At 43.6% G+C, this 17,420-nt stretch overlaps 1 protein-coding gene across 1 annotated transcript in view; it reads right to left on the bottom strand.

Moving 5' to 3' along the window:
• KSR1 (kinase suppressor of ras 1) overlaps nt 1–17,420 on the bottom strand; it is a 79,155-nt gene that overhangs the window by 37,181 nt on the left and 24,554 nt on the right. Inside the window, exon 2 of the mRNA XM_064468344.1 lies at nt 3,274–3,414. Within this exon, the coding sequence (XP_064324414.1) occupies nt 3,274–3,414 (141 nt within the window). The remainder of the gene's footprint in view (nt 1–3,273; nt 3,415–17,420) is intronic.

Below are 17,420 nucleotides of genomic sequence, written 5' to 3'. Positions count from 1 at the left end.
TATTCTAAATTAGAGCTGGTGCTCTATTTCTGACAGGAAAGCCTGGGAGCTTCTGTGCTTCCCTGCATGGCAGCTTTATTTGGGAGAGGACTGAGCGGGGGGGAGTGAGAGAGAGAGAGTACGCATTGTTTCTCTAACCTCCAAGCTGAAAAACTGCTTGCAGTTAGGCTGGCTTTTCAAAGGTGTTATGTCCCAGATTAGCACAATCTTGAAATACTCCCTCCAGCAACACTAGAAATGCAAAGGGAATCAGAACCATTTAGAAAAGCAAAAACATGAAGAAGCAGCGGGCCACAGGAGAGCCCTTCACCTGCACGCACGTACTTAGACCTCAGAGGTAGACAGCGAAGAGCAGCGTACAGCTGTTGTCCAAGACTCTACAGGTACTTGGCAACGTCTCCAACTAGTTTCAGAGCCTAAAACTCTCAAGAAGAGCGGCTGCGTGCCTAACATGAATACACTATCACAACATTGGTGCGATTTTCTTTCTCTCTGTAGCACTTTTTGGAAGCATTAGGAAGGAAACCCAGTATGACTATTTCAGTTTTACAGTGAGCTAACAGTATCTTAGAGATGGGAAGTCATTCCCCAGCGTATCTTGTACACCAGCCACAGAACTAGGTATGGGACTCAAGTGTCCCCGTTTTATTGTCTGACCTACTCAGCCATCCCTTTAAAGGCTCCCTAACCACCTCTCTCCCCAGTCATGTCACAGGGAGCATAAAGCTAAGGGAAACCATTATATATTTCTTAATAACTAACCTATTAAAGCTCCTTCTGTCAGTGATTTCCAGTTTGAAAGCATTCAGCTGAATTGTGGTTCACATGCTGTATAAAATCTAAGCAACAGCAGGAATGACCCCGTGATACCTGTAACACTTCTGAAAGACAACTCATCACAGACAAACATCTCGGCTGCACTGTCTGCTGATGTCCACACCACAAACACCAACAGTGGCTGCACTGCTATTTTCTAAGCAGTGAAATAATTGGGGGGGGGGGGGAAGGGAATCACTGCAAGAACAGAGTTTATTGGTTTATTAGCCCAGCTATTTCCATTTCCCCCAGACCAGAGCCTGTTCCAGCATGCCTACTCAAAAATAATTTTGATGACCTAATGGGTGTTGCAGTTCTCCTGTCCAGCTAATATAAATGCTACAGAGGCCATCTGCAGCTGCATGAAATGCACACAGAACTTTAAAAAAATAACTATACATTTGGAATCACAGAGGAATTTAAATGCTTTGTACATCTCTTATATTTTCATCCCAGGGAACAGAAGGAACATAGCTCCTTACACTGGTCACTGCTTGGAAGAGGACAGCAAGAGAGCACGAATAAAAATAATAAACAGTTGGAATATGTTTGCTTCCTGCCTTAGACCGAAACCGAATTTGTTCACCCATTTCAGTGACCACACAAACGGATGGGCAGCGTCAACACTGTTTGCTCCCTGAATTAGCAGGATGTGGCAGATTTGAACTGTCCACCTCCCTCCCCCTTCCTCCACCCCTTCACCTCTTCCCTGCCCCCAGTTCTGCAGGCATCACAAAGGATTTTAAAAAGAGCTACAAAGACATTCTTTTAGGCTCAGGCAACTCCAGTAACCCTAGAAACCAACAATAGTTGTGAGCCTGGCAGTTTGGCCACAGCAACAGGCTGCTTTTCTGTTCTCTCATTGTCATTGCTGCACCTTTAGCTGTGCTACCCAAAACCTTGCTGGGCTGGAAGGAGATATGCAGCATCACATTCAGAATAAATAGTGGTGAATGAAAGGAACAACTCAGTCCTGAAATCACCTGATTTTACCAGAGTCTGCTCAGTTACATCAGGACCAAGCTGGAATAACTTCCATGAGAATTTGCTGAATTTTTCACTCCAGCAGATCCCTGCTGAAGTCAAAGACAATTTTTGCTTGCGTAAGGATCAAAGGATCTCAAGGAATGAGAACAATGTGATCTGGCCTGCAGAGCCAAAAATGGGGAAAAGAATGGAAAAAGCCTTTTCTGCTTTGTTTAGCCATCGGTGGACAGAGCTCTACTGATATTGCCATTAATGTTACGCTGAACCGAACTGTCCCCTGTACAGAACAGCATGGAGAAGCCATGCACAGTCCAGACCCAAGGGAAAAATCTGATGTCAGTGCCCTGCACTCCTGCAGTTTTCAGTAACCACCTAAACGCAGCCAGGATTTCAGGCTCCTCTTCTGAAAAAAAACCCAGAAGTGTAAGACAGAAGAGCTGGGGGCCTTGGCTTGTCTGGTCATTTCTGATTCCAGCAGAAGCATCAGATTATTCTGTGCAGTGAAGAGGCTTCCAGTGATTTGCATGTTAAGAATTAAACTGTAAAGATCTGAAGGAGCCATGGTCTGCGAGCATGAACAGCTGATGCCAGCCACCACACAGACCACCACAGGACAGTTATTCATTCCATTCTTTTACACTGATGCAATGCTCTTTGGTATCAGTTTGAATCAGAGACTTTACTCATGGAAGGGTGTACGTGTGTGTATAAAACGAAAAAACCTCTCTTGTTTCTGAGCAAAGACTCCCACCCAGTCAAAATCCAGATCAAAATCCACCTGCCCATTACTGGGTTGCAGTCCACTTGATTTTGCAGTCTGAGTGCTGTGAGGCTACACAGTTTCAAAACCATCAGTCTGGGACAAACTTGTAAACTCTGACCCATTTTGCTAGTCTAAGTTTAGACGGACAGAGTGCTATTGGCTATTTTTGGATCTTCACTAATTTATAATGGTAGCATGTACACTTTTAGAAATAAGAAAACTCTAGGCTGTCACAGCTTGACATTTTTGTCCATTTGTTGGATATGTCAGTGCACAAAACTGTAACTCTTGGTCCTTTTTTGGCTAGTACTGGACACAGAATATAGTATGGTACAGCATTATTATTATCTAAAAGTTAGTAAGTGATTAAGTTATGGCATCATTCTCAGCCCTAGCAGGCAGAAGGAGAGGAGGTCCTGGTAATGCAGGACCTTTGTCTCATACTGAGCAATGTGTGGGGCATTGCTTCAAATGCTATTATGAGAAGGAAGGAGGACAAAGGGAAGGGAGAACTTCAGCACTCCTGTTGGGTGATCAGTGCTTCTGGGAGACAGGAAGCACCCTTTCCACCAAAGGTCCCTCTGTGTACCCACATACTCCCACCTTGTCTGAAAGTAATTTCAGGAAACTAACTTAAACCCAGCAGGCAGCTGGGAATGTCTTGAAAGGGTGGGAAGGTTCTGTGCTGAGAGTCATCTTCCCCTTACCTGTACAACTTCTTTCCTCACATTGACAATGTCTAACCAGTCATTGAATCTTGGGTAGCTGTTGAGCTCTGCTGTCCTGTCATTCAGGGGCACACTCAGCTTACACTGCCGTTGTCTCCGGATGTAGTCAATCAGTTTCACCTGTTGGGATCCAGAAAGTAAACAGTTAAGTTCCTTGGGATAGGTTGTCATCTTCCTGGGCAATGTTTGAACGGTACCTAGCCAAAGGGGATGCTGGTTTGTGAGTGGGGCTCCTTCATGATATAAAAATGACATATTCTTACAAGCACTCAGGGAAATTCACACAGGGAAGCACTTCCCTCACACCGAGCATCTTTATTCTTCAACATTTCACAGCAGAAGGGAAGAGCTTGCAGGGCCCATCCCTGCAGGACTCCTCTGAACTCATATCAACAAAAGTTCTGTGCACAGGCTGGGTATCATGTCAGAAAGGGCATCCAAACCATTTGAAACAACTAATTACATTCAGCTTAAAGGCACTGCATGTACACACAACCTCATTCTGGATGCTGCGGGTATCGCTGGTCTAACATACAGGACTATCTGCCCTCTCATCCATTGCTCCCATATGTTTATTATATTCGCTTACATCAGGACTAACTTGGATGAGAAGATCAGTGAGGCAGGAATAGCCAAAGTACCCAAAGACTTTGAGGCCCGTTATCTGATGGGCATTTCTATTACAAAATCAACATTAAAAACAATTATCTTTAAAGAACAAAAATTCAGGCAGTTGGACTAGATGACTGTTGTACGGCTTCTGTTCTATCCTAAGGTTTTATTCCAAAGCTTTTATCACCTGACCCTCTCAGGCCAAATGCACTACACAGAAACCTCCACTCAGACACAGGAAAATAAAAGGCAAGAAGGAATACTATTTGTGCCTTATGTTTGCTTACCAAAAAGAAAATATTCTCAAAAGATTTCTCACTATGCCACACATTCCCATGGGGCAGACTTAGGCTTCAAAACCTTCCTAACAAAACAGTGCCTCAAAGCAAGGTAGCTGATCCATGATTTATAAACTAAAATATGTTCTTAGGCAACAAATTTTAGCATTTGGGACAAGATCAGACTACAAATGAAAAGGCAAACACACACACGGATTCTTTAACCATTATAATATCTCCCTTTTTAAGTTTCTGCTCAAAGTATTTTTGGTCTATGTATCTGAATGATGCTATACATGACTTGTATGCACAATCTCAGTATACACAGGAAGGAGAATTAGATCATCTCCTCCTTCCCCAGATAAAGGACATGTCAGATACTACAGGGAAAGTAGATACTGCATTTGATCTCAGCTGAACAACCCCCATATGGAGCATAATGCTTTTGGCCTGCTCATCAGTTTGGGAGAGCTACTACTTTGTAGTAACTGTCCTAGAAAAATACAAATTCTTCCTTGGCAATATACGGGAATCACTTGTTTTATTGAAAGGGGGAAATTCTTTTTCCCTCTCATCTTGTTTACTGTGACCCAGTCCTGCAAATGGATAATCATGAGGCTGATCCATGTGCTCTTACACACAACCCTGTTAAATAAGCAAGGCTCTGCAGGGGATAACAACAGAACTTGCATCGAAACCAGTTAACCATAAACAAGCACTGAGCAGAAGGACCTATACTTTTGCTCAGGGGAGCTACGCTCTGCTAAGTTATTGCATTGCTAATACTATGCTTTCTGAATGGCTGATGAGACAATGATTCTAGCTACAGCCACAATGTCTTGGGGCTCAAGCCATTGTGGGCCTGACTTTTTGCATATGGGTAAAGACTGACAGTCTAGAGTAGGAAAAGCCCTGAAGGCCATCCTTGGGATGGCAGCAGATTGCAGCAACATTTGACTGAAGTGACCCCACCTCAGTGTCAGAGACCAGCACGTCCAGCTCAATGTTTGTGGCTGCAACTTCAAAATAAGCTATTCCCATGTGAATGGAAGACGCATATAGATCACTTGCACTGTAGCTGCAGCTGAAGCTAGTGGAAGCCAAGTGGCGGCAGCAGCCCCCAACCAAAACACTACACTGGATGTTTCTTGGAGGTTGGTTGCATTCTAGCAGCAGAACCAGCAGTTCTGTGTAATGAAGAAAGCCAGCAGCTGTTGATAAGGCGTTTCTAGCTTATGCTTTCCTATAAATTTAGCTGAGGTTTTTGTTTGATAAGCAATCTGACTCCTCACAACTATCAGGTATAACAACAACTTTGTTTCCGTCCACACACTTCTCAATGCAGCAATGTCAGGAAGTTTGAGATTTATCAAAAAGTGGGTTAATATAAACAAAAATAATTCAAAATCTTCACACAGTGAATACAAAATGCAGTGCATTCCTTAGGAGAGGCAGCTGTGCAATAAAAGGACTGGCTTGTCATGGAAGACTCAGCCATCCCTTTGCATTTTCACTCTGACCAGAGTCAGAAACTAGAGGAACCTTTAACCATAACTTCCTAACAGGGCTTGGGAGCATAAGACCTAAAAGAAATTACCTTGGAAATCCCACTCAATCGTTCTCAGTCTCAGTACCTCTTTTTATCAAAAGGGGATGATACCACTTCCTTTTTCCACCCTTTGTTTGCTTTCTCTAGTCAGATCCAATGCTGCAGAGCAGGGCAGGGCAGACCCCGGCAGGCAGCCATGGTTCTGCGGAAGCCAGCTGGACTCCAAAGGGGCTGGCGATGGGCTCAGCAGAGGCCTGGGCACCACCGACAGCCACGTTCCCGTGCCTGTACTCTGCGCCGATCAGAGACAAGCCAGCTCGCTCCCGCAGCAGAGCGCCATATGCTAGTGTGGCTGTGTGCCTTTTAAACACCGCTGCAGTTTGTTCTGCCTGTACCCATAACTCCTAGACTTGCTGTCAGCTGTACTCTCCTGCACAGCTGCACCTTCAGTTGTACGCACCTCTATGTTAAGGTCTCAGGAGTATGCGCGCCCTGTTCCTTCGGAGTTAACCCAGGGCAGGCAAGGGGCACCGGTGATGTCATTGGCTGGCTTAGTCATGACCTTCTGCATTCTCTCTGTCATATGTGTTTTCCCATAACAGCCTACCTAGTGAGCTCTCCTGTTCACAGTCAGGTCAGAAATGAGCTTGGAGATGCTGTTCCAAGTATTTTCCTGCTAAGAGCTTGGTTTAAATATTTTCTGCTTCTCATTGCACTTTTTCCCCCACCTCCTGGCTTGGCTTTGTATCATACACGTCCTGACACAGCCAGCTGGCCCACATTACATGCAGCACAACTCTGCAGATCTACCTGGCCATTACAAATAAGTCTGTGCACAGCTCAAGGAGTAACTCCCACATTAGGGGCAACAGCTTGAAATACTGTTAAAGTATACAGTTAAAGCAGTTGTTGGACAGTTTAGGTTGAATGCTGTCATGGCTCTTTGAGGCTCTTAAACTCTCATTGACTTTTGCCTATCTGTCCTAAACCTCCTTTTTTAACAGGACAGGCCTACATTCTCATAATTAGGGTTTCATTCCACTCAAGATACTTGGTTCTATTCTTATCGCCTCCAAATGTACCATGTTTGCATCCTGGCTTCTTCCCTCAAAAGACGTTAGGGAGGGAAGAGATTAAAATGAGAAAGAGGGACTTCCGCTGCAGGTAAAGACAGGAACGAACGTAGCCAAAGCCCTGGCAGGAAAAGTGAGGGGAGCACATTTTTCCCTTCTCAAAGAAGAGGGGATCTTGGCAACCCATGGGCTAGAAGTGAGGTTAACCAAGAGCATAGAGTGGGAATGGAGGCAATAGGAGCAATGAAGACCTGGTATGAATAGAGGGGGAAGGTCCCCTAATTAGAAGCAGGAAGACAAGATTGCAGGAACTTTGATTGACTACTCAATACCTCCCAATATGCCAAAAGTCAGCCTACATAAATCAAAAATAGTGCAACTTCCTGGCTATGCAATAGATATGCCATGGAAAGGGGAAGGAAGACAGAAATCACCCAAGCCTTCCCTTTTTCTGGAGGCCATTCCAAGCAAGGTTCAATGACGATATGCACTTCAATATCAAACTGCAACCACAAAATCCAACCAAAGGCAAACAAGTCAGCTACACATTTGTAAACCATGGTATGTAGAATTCCCAGGGTAGGGTGGTATGTTACTACTTCTTCCCCCGGGTCACCTCACCCCTTCCACATTCTTGGGCATACCTCAAGGTTGTTGAGCACCTAGGGAAAGAAGCAAGATTGTTTGCAAAGTGATTTCAAAACTGGTACAGCCAGCCGTGACAGGTCTATGTGCAAAAGTACCAGCTCGGCTCCTCAGTCTGATCATAATCTGTTATTTTAGTGTAGGACCTCCCATCAGGCAAGATTTATTTTCCTGGAAGCAGGACGAGGTATCAGCATACTCTCTAAAGCTAGCGCTCCACACTTAGTTATATGTAACGCTAATGATATGCAAATGCCTTAAAAGTAGCACATGACCCAGTATAAAGCAGGGAACTGAAAGCACTGACAGTGGCAAGAAAAGGTGTGGGAATCTGTTCCAAAATCCACGGTGGAAGGCAAGAAGGACTTAGCATCTATTAATAAACTAAAAATCACAAATTAAGTAGAAGAAATTATTAAAAAAATATATGGCCCCAGATTATCCTATTACAATCTGCAGTATCATGAGGACAGCAAGCTGCTTTGAGGAAGGATATTCTGAGCTGCAGTCACCATTCTTGCATTCCCCACAAAGTCCTCCTCACCAATCTCAATGTAACGCCAGAAGCACCACATTTAATGAGTAAGAGACTGGGCCTCAGCTCCAGGGAGCCGGACTCCACCCCTAGCTCTGTCACTGACCTGCTGCCTGACAGTGAGCAAATTAAATAATCTGTCTCCTCTTCCATCCTGCATGTGGCTCTGCCTGCTTGTATCACAAACTCCCTGGAGCAGGCGCTGTCTTCAACTATTTTCGTACTGCTTAAAAAATACGGGTTCAAATATTTTCACTTGACAAGTCTCATCCATTGCATAAACTCCTAAAAGGATACCGCTGGACGGTACTCTATGCAGCACAGATTTCAATGTCAAACTTTTCTTCTTCATTGGGATATAACAAAAATATAATTCTCAGAAATGGAAAACTAGTCTGACAGCACAGATCTGAGTATCGTAGATTGCCAAGTCTGGTTTTCCCATGATAACTCCTTCACATTTACTCTTCAAGTCCAAATTTGTTTTCCCCAAGTCCTATAAATAGTATATTTGCATTCTCTTCCCACCCTACATGTACCACGCTTCTCCCCTAGGATGAATTTCATATTGTTATTTCCTGCCCAGACTTTTAACTAAACTACATGGTTTGGCTTTAATAGCTGAGCTGTTGCAAAACCCTTTTCTGAGAATATAATAAAACTTCTGGGTTCGGTGACGCACGTAAAAACCCACAAACAACATGCAGGTCTCCAACCACAAACTAGACAGAGAGATAAAGCCAATAGTAAGCTATTCACTGCCTGCTTGCCAAACGGCACATCCTACTCATCACAAATGGCAAACCCCACAACAGAAGCAGCGATACTCCAACTGCCTTAAACCCACAACGATGGGAAAGAACAAGAACAGAGACAGGATATGGAGCAGCTGGAGTATACCGCTTTTTACAGGGTGTGCTCCAGCAGAGCCTTCCTTCTCTCTGTCTGGTGTAGCTGATGGCCAGGACACCCAGTTCTTATTTTATCCAAGAATTGCACATGCTGCAAGGTGCGGTCTGGATACATGTTCATCTCCTCCTCAGAGCGCTTTTTAAATTAATATCTCTTTACTGCATATGGGAGAATCAGGCCCAAGATGTTTAGGAAAAAACTGCCACGCTTGTATTTTATTTATAAACAACAAATCTCTTGAGTTTGCCCACATCCATGACCTCAAGCTAACAGTTGGGAGCTTAAATGACCGTGAACAAAAAACAAATGCCCACAAGTTCTTCAGTTGCACTTCTGCAGACACAGCATAATAAAGCAATGGCGTCTGTAAAATGAGTTCACTGACATCAGGGTGAAAATTCAGGAGTCCTTGGCAAGCAAGGAGATATTGCAAGGATGAGGTAGAAGAATGCAGAATCTGAACTGCAGCCCAAATACTTCTGATCAGAAATCATATCCTAACTTAATTTGTCAGAGAATATTAATAGTTATGGTCCCCAACCAGAGAAATTAAGTTTCATGCATTTGGGGGTCAACTGCCTCTCAGCTTCTTGTCAATTGTTTTATTCATTTTTAGAAAAGTGGCATCTTATTCCAGTAGTCATTAACAGGCAAGCACATTAAACCTACTGCAGCTTTTGCACTTGGCCAAAAACCAGTCTGAATTCAATGCAATTGACCCAAATAAACAGGGAGAAAGGAGCAGAGGAGAGAAGAGTTTGCATTTTTCTTAAGTCTTCCCTAGCATATTCTCATTATTTTAATCTACATATCTTGGAATACTCTATAAATGCAGCAAAAATAATTATTTTCAATTCACAAAAAAAGAAACTGAGGCACAGAATGGAAATTATACATTAAACAACTTGGGGACGACCAGAGGGACTCTGACAGGGACTCTGCTTTACCGCAGTGCCAGCTGAGATTTCTTGAGAATATCAACAGTTTGAGACCAAGTTTGATTCAGTTATACATTTCACAACCAAATGCCATGTTTTCACATTTTCACAAAACTTACAATGTTCTACTTACTGATGCCTACAACCTCCCTTGATGACTTGAAACATATGCAATGTTTAGAAGAGGGGTTTTTGCAATCCCCAAAACAAACAATTGTCATTATTTAATCAACAAATCAAGCACATGTTCAAAAGCAGCTTGTATTTCTCCTGTCCCAAGAGATGAAATCTCGCAGAGTCTGGCAGCACTTGAAAAGACATAAATAATGAGCTTATACCAATACTTCCAAGCCTACAACCACTTACTGCCTTGCAATTTAACAAGCCGGTGGCTGAAGTTTGGAAAGGATTAGATCAATGTATGACCCAGCTTTTACATGTGGCTAAGAGAAATGCAAATCATCTATCTTCCTTTAGACAGGAATTAATCAGGAAGGAACTCTTCTATTAACCTCCTGCCAAGAACAGGACCCAGAGGGCAAAGGTGCGCTCTCTGAAGCATCAGGCAATAGCTACTGCTGGAGCAGGACACTGCCCTAGCTGGATCAGTAGCACATACAGTGAGGGAGGTTCTGCATTTCCACCTCCTGAAACAGAAGACAAAGCTTCTGATCTCGGGGCGGGGGGGGGGTGGGGTGTGTGTGTTCTGCATGGGACGCTGGAGAAAGTCAGATGACTCATTTTAAGACGTCCAGTGAAAGTGGATTCACTTCACACCTTTAGGTGACTCTTCCCTGTTTTCCCAGTGCCCTTATACAGACAAACCCTAAGTTTGACACAAAAAAAAAAAAAAATCTTGAGCAACCTGAGCACTGAGGAGAATATAAAAAGGAAAAGGACAGAATCTGAGTTGCCAAATTTGTCTCTGAAGTCATACTCGGCAACCATGTGAGAAACTGATAAAGATCTGTACAACCATTCAGAGACCAGCAGCAATGTGAGTGTACTTCAGGACACCTTTTTCAAAGTCATCTGAATTAAAAAAAGAGAAAGGTGCAACTGAGTTGATCCATGCAAAGGAGAGAACTAGTACTTCATTTTTATAGTGCAAGCTATTCTGCATGCAAGGCTGCTTGCTTTGAGGTATGAAAGCTGAGAGCTGGGAAAAAACCTGTGATCTGAACAAGAGCTCAGAAGGCCCCTGTGCAGATGGCCGGCACACCACACGAAACACCACCTTCCTGACCTCGCCGGTGCAAGGCACGCACAGCTGCTTGCACATAAGTACAGCCCAGCAATGAGGGTAACTGTTTGGCACTCTATGGTTGTTGCTCTCTGCTCTGCCTCAGATCCCCATCTTTGAAACGGCCATAAGAATAAACCTTCTTTCATGGGTTTTGGCAAGATGATCACAACAAAGCTACCTAAGTCACAGTAACAGGGAGGGGATACCGAATTGGCAGAAAGTAGCAAATACCAAAACAGTAGAAATGCTGGTTGGTTTCTCCAGTTCAGACAGAAGTGCAGCAATGCGCAGTGTGTCCAGAGCAGAGCCTTCCATGGTATGCAGTAATCAAGGCAATCACGGTTTGTGATCAGAGCACTGTTGAGCCTGAGCACTTATCTGGGGCCAGAGGAGACCCAAAGAAATACACCAGGACCAAGTGCCCGACCAGAGGAAACAAGAATAAGGCCAAAGAATCATTACACAGAAATAGCACTGAGGTTTTCCTGGTTTGTCCTGCAGACCATGTACAGAGCCAGGAGCAGATGGATGGAGGATCACAAGACATAGCTTCTAGTCTCAGCTCCGTCAGGGATCTGCAGCCGCAGGGCAAGCCACTTCATGCGTGCCTGAGAGGCCCACTGTTCAGTCAACCATCCCAAACAGTTCTGATTCAAAGTAACGGTCTGCAATACCCTTCAGCTGACAACAAATCAACTGTCTTTGCAACTCCTCTATACCACAGGACCCAATACTGAGCTGCTCCTTCTGTGAACTTAAGCTTTAAGCAGCTGACTCATTTGAATACCCCCCGGCTATCTAATTGTTATCATCATCTGATCATAGCATCGCCAAGCAGCAACTGAAGTCTCAGAAATTCTCATTTCCCCTGTGTTCAGAGGACTAGCTTGTTGCACATATAGGTATAAAGATAGTTTACTAACAGTGTGGACTGTTCTCTTTCCTGTGTATGGAGAACTAAACCAATGCCTGGTTTTGACCGGTTTAACACCAAATCTGCCTGGCAGAACGGAGGGAGTGGGTCTGTACCCTTTTAACATGACATATGCTCATTTTGCAGTGAAAACTCATCCAAACCTGTTCATAGAACATTTCGTTCAACCACACAGAAAACGATCCTTCCCATCTGTGCTTTCATTAGGAACACTCAGATAATGCAGGGTTCAGCTGGAGAGTCTTATAATCTCACAAACTTCAAAGCTACCTTGAATCCAGCATCAAATTCAAACAGATCTTTTCAAGGCAAGCAGAAAGGCTGCACAGGAGCAGAATGCACAGCCCAAGAAAAGACATTTCCAGGAATTATTTGTATCCTAAAAACTGAAGTCACTCAATTTCTCACTCCATGGCTTTGCCCTCAAAAAGAACTTAACTGAATCCACTAAAGGATGACATTTTGACATGTATCTTCACCAGCACATACGAGTAAGGCCAAGCTGGCAGATAAAACATTACAAAGAAATATCTGGTAGCAGATTCATTTCTTTATTTGAGATCATATCTGAGAAAAGGAGCTCACATAAATGTCAGACACCGACTTGCAGTCTGTGGAATTCACATTTACTTATTTGAACCCAGCTGACTCATTCAGCAAGGAAGCGTGGTAGAGTGAACAGGACTCCTGTGTGAGATGCAAGGCCTGGCTTCTAGCTCTGGCTCTGCTAAAGCAATAGCCAGAATACTCACTTCCTTGGGTCTGTTTCCTACCCACCTCTCCATCGACTGTACAAGTGCAATCAAAGGCACCAGGTATGTATGTTACTGCTATGCTGGACCACAGGCACAGTCTCCTTTGAAAAAGAGAGCTTGCAAAATGGTGCCACTGCTCTGAATGCTGAAAGACAGCTTAGGACCGTTAACATACTCACAAGACCCCATGTGGTAGCACATTATTAAAAAATAAGAAAGAGAAAGAAGGGTTAAAAATAATTTGCACAAAGTCAAGGAGCAGTTCTAAAAACAGATCACAAAAGACCTAACTTTCAGTGCTCTGATCTAACCACTAGATCAGGGCAGGACTGACTGTGATGGAACTTCTAAAAAGCAGAGGAAATCAGAACCATGACAAGGATGGGAATGAGCGCTCCAAGTGACAGCTGCATTCTGCGGTACCACTCTGCAGGTTGCAGCACGCCACAGTGAGGGAGCTGTGCTAGCTCACATTGGCTGAGGGTCTGTGCATCGTATTTGGATGCCAGCCTTACTTGCAGTGGCTTCTGCACTTCTGCTACTTCTGCAGAACCTGGGTGTCTGGGCTGACTTAAGGACTTGGTTTTGCTTATAAAAGAAAAGGAAATAGTTTCTCAATGCATTGCTAAACAAATCCTGCAAAACAAGACCCAGCACAAGCCAGCAGAGAAGTGTACAGACAAGGTATGCTCTGAGTGAGGAGAAAAAAAAAAAAAAGCCTTAAGAGAAACTGGTAAATAAAAGCACAGAGAGGTAGAAGTATAGGGAGAGATAGAACACCAGATGGATGGATTTTCCTTTGAACCTTCAGTCATGCCTGAGGCTGACACAATAGTCACTGCCCAAACACTAGAGTGTGTTATTTCTGCTTTGTCAGATGATGCAGACAGCATCATTTCTGGGTCACTTGGAGGCCACATACCACCCCTTTTTTCTCCCCTCCTTTCTTTTTCACAATCCTAGTGATGAAGCACTGTAAACACTCAGTTGAGGCCTCCCCAGCTAAGAGTGGGAGGTTGAAACTGCACAATCAAGTGGTTCCCTGTGCCTGATAACATGATTCTCTTCAAAGATTTCATCCTAGGAAGGCATCCAAGCCTAATGCAGCTGCAGGAACAGTCCTCTGCTTAAATATCAAAGATTTTGCACGCACTGCATGCTAAAAATGAAAGCCCTCCCCCTTCCTTTTTAACCTGAGGACATGCAACTGCAACAGAATAATCGAGGTTTGCAAGACTAAGAACTGTACTTGCCATTTGCTGAGCACAACCCTGCTGCTGCCACATCAGATCTCCAGCTCAACCTCTCAGCTCAGACTTCTCTCCAGCACCCACCTAGCTTCTTTAGCTCAGCCATGCTTCATTATGCTTAACTGTATTTCCATATGGAGCACAGGAAGACTAATACTTCCTCCTGCATAAAGCGGATACTGAAGGATATCATTACTCCAAACTGGCCTACAGACCTGTTAATGTTTCCCATCCACTCATTAAATTAGTGCATGTGCCATTTAGCAGGCTTATGGATTTACCGTGCTATGAAGAATACTTCTGTCCAAACACAGCCCACCTCCTGTTCTCACTCATTTGATTCCTTTCACAGGGTCCCTTGATCCTGTACCTGTTCCTACGCAGCCAAGTCTCAACCAGCTCAAACTGGGTGACCATCTGGAAGAGTATCACCATCAGTCCGGAACCTGATCCTCAACAGCTAAGGCTTTACAAGGCCTAGTTTAACTGTCTTGGCCCTCAACCAAGGTCGTTAACAAGCATCTGTCAGAAACGGGCTAGGCAGAACTACTGATGTCTTTGGCAAGACAGCAAAAGGATCTCCTGAGATCCCTTCCAGGGATTCTACAATGGCTGAGACACTGATCCGCATCGTAACAGCACTGAAAGAAATCTGGAGAGCTTCCAGACTTCCACCTCCCTGCTCCAAGCAAAGATCAGCCCTGAATAAATCTTTCTTGACAGCTGGGGAAACTTAGACTCAGATCCTTCTTCTCCTTCCTATTTCTTGTACACTCCTAAGCCAACCACTGCAGGCCAGATCCCCCTCAGACCTCAACAGTGAGTTAGGAGCTTATATACTTTGATGGTTCTGCATCTTACAGTCTTCAAGGGTCACTTCCTAGTTTGTTAGAACGTACACAGTTCCACCCCACACCACCGAGCCGGGGAAAGGGGAGGAGTTTATGAGGTGCTCAAATCCTAATACAGCACAGGCTTCTCAAAGTATTGCAGATAAACAAATACTTGTCCAACTTACCTTCTGTAGCCCATAAAGTTATACAGAGGTGTTTGCAGCCCAAAGATAACACTAATACTGTGCTTCTCTCGATAACTGTAGTGTCTTGAAAAATCCATTTTATCTCTCCTCCCATAAAGAAAACAAGTACCCCAAATCCCTTGCCAGTTTTACAATGACTGCAGCCAGAAAGCAGCAAGTGACAGGGAGAAAGATTACAAAAGGTTCATAACCTGAAGAGGAAACACCAGGTCATGTTTTGGGGATACAGGTTGTGTTACAACCCATGGATCTCCCGGTAAAGTTCAAAACTTAAAGGGCCTTTAAAGATTGTTATGATTGCACTGATCATTCACACATCTGCAAAAGATGTATCAAGTATTTTTGATTGTATGGTGGGGGAGGCCAAAGAAACCAACAACCTGTGCATGTGTAAACTTGCAGCACAAATAAAGAAGTAGAGTTACAGCATTAAAAATATAAAGCCAGACATTTCCTTCAGCAAGGTCAGGAAGGGAATGACTAATTCTAGGTCTCCGTTATATTCTTGCACTTCCCTTTCCTCTTCACTGCAAACCTCATCCTGCAAGGTACTGAGCACCCACAGCTCTCAGAGAGTAAGGGACAAAGGGGCAACACCTTGCATGGCTCCCAGTATTGTCTGAAGGAACTGAGTTCCTTTAACAAAGCTGTTTACTGCCCAGCATGCTGTCCTTGATCCCAAAGCTGGTTTTCACATTTCTTGTCCCCTTGCCTGCCCAACCATCTCCCTTTCATCTTACACATTTCTATTTCTGAAGCCTCAATAAAATAAAACATATTCACATACCTCCTGCCTCCTCCATTCCCTCAGGTACTGGCTGGGGAACGAGAGAGATTAGCAGCTCGTTCTCTGCAGCACTTGGACTTATTAGCAGACCAAGGGAAGGAAACAAAACACAATAAAATCAAATCCTCTGCTCCCTTGACTCAATTATTTGAGCACTTCAGGAGTTCCACCTTTCCCTCCTCCCTCTGACACACACATGCTTCCCCAAACTGCTGCTGGGCAGTTTAAGTCTATGTAGGAGCAGGTTGCAGGTCTTAGAGCTGAAGACATTATGTTTCTGCACCCTGGGAAATCTTAGCTAAGAAACCTTATTCTGTGAAATGTTCCAAATTATTAGCTTTCTGCTAGAAAGAATGGAGATATTTTGGCAAGTACTGGGGTCACATTTCCCTTTTCACAGTCACTGCATGAGAAAGCTGCCATGGCTCACTGCTCACATTTTGTTTTTTCCAAAAATCTCTTTGGGGCACTGTCTTACCAGTTAACATTTGCCTGTAGCAACCACATGGGGTTTCAACCATTATTTTACGTACCAATATAGTATTTAGAGTGGAGACACCTGAATCCAGACTCCCACCCCACCAAAGAACATTGTTTCTTTGTGACTCTGAGACTTCCATCTAAACCATGTTGCTCCCACTTGGAAAGTGGATGAAAATATAGTTGCTGACTTAGTTGTATAGGGAAAAATACATGGGAGATGGACAAGCAACAACTAGCCATACAACAGACAGTACCGCAACAGCTATTGGGCATCACACAACAGGCTGGAAAGATTTTAATCAACACTTGAAAAATGATCACACTCATACAGAAAGACAACAAGCTCCATGTCTAGCATCTTTAAGCCAGATACAATATCCATTACTTTTGTGAACTTCCACAGAAACTCCACACAGCACATTTGCCTCCATGCCTAGTCAGAACAGGAGGTGGGGTTTTTTGGTTGTTGTTTGCTTGTTTGTTTAAGAGAAATGTATTGTAACAAACAGTTTGTTAAAACCAAGTCTGTTCCATGGAAGTGATTTAGGTATGTTTCTAATTTTCAAAGCGTTCTGTGGAAACAAATCAAAGTTCTCAAAACATATTTTTCTGACTAAAAACTGCATTTTAAAAGACTTAATTTCTGCACTAAATGTATAATGAAAAGAAATGTGCAGTTTAGGATCAGAATGTAAGCATTTTGCATGTGTGTCCAAAATTTATTTTATGCAGAATTTGTGAAAAATCTGAGCCTGAGTTTTCACTCCAGTTGGGGATTGGAAAAAGGCCTTTGGAGCAGGAAAGTTCTCACATTTGCCATCGCTTCCACTCACAACCCCTGATCACTCCAAGATTCAGAAAACAATCCCAGAGTATGAGACTGTAGCAATATTTCTACAAAATGATTTATACACTTGTTCTCCTTCAATCCACTCATCTGCTGAGCTTTGCAGGTTGGTTTTTTTTTTTTACATCTTGCATTTTTCATGCTATACAGCCTCTGTGGGAAACATTCTTCAAAATACTTCACCACCCCTTTTGCATTACATGTGCTTAGTTATATCCCCTTTGTCTTAAAGCGTCTCCTCTG

This window comes from Phalacrocorax carbo, chromosome 17 (assembly GCF_963921805.1).
Source record: "Phalacrocorax carbo chromosome 17, bPhaCar2.1, whole genome shotgun sequence".
Classification (NCBI taxonomy): domain Eukaryota; kingdom Metazoa; phylum Chordata; class Aves; order Suliformes; family Phalacrocoracidae; genus Phalacrocorax; species Phalacrocorax carbo.
Note: the sequence above shows the minus strand (reverse complement) of the source record. Positions and strands in the feature narration are given on the sequence as shown.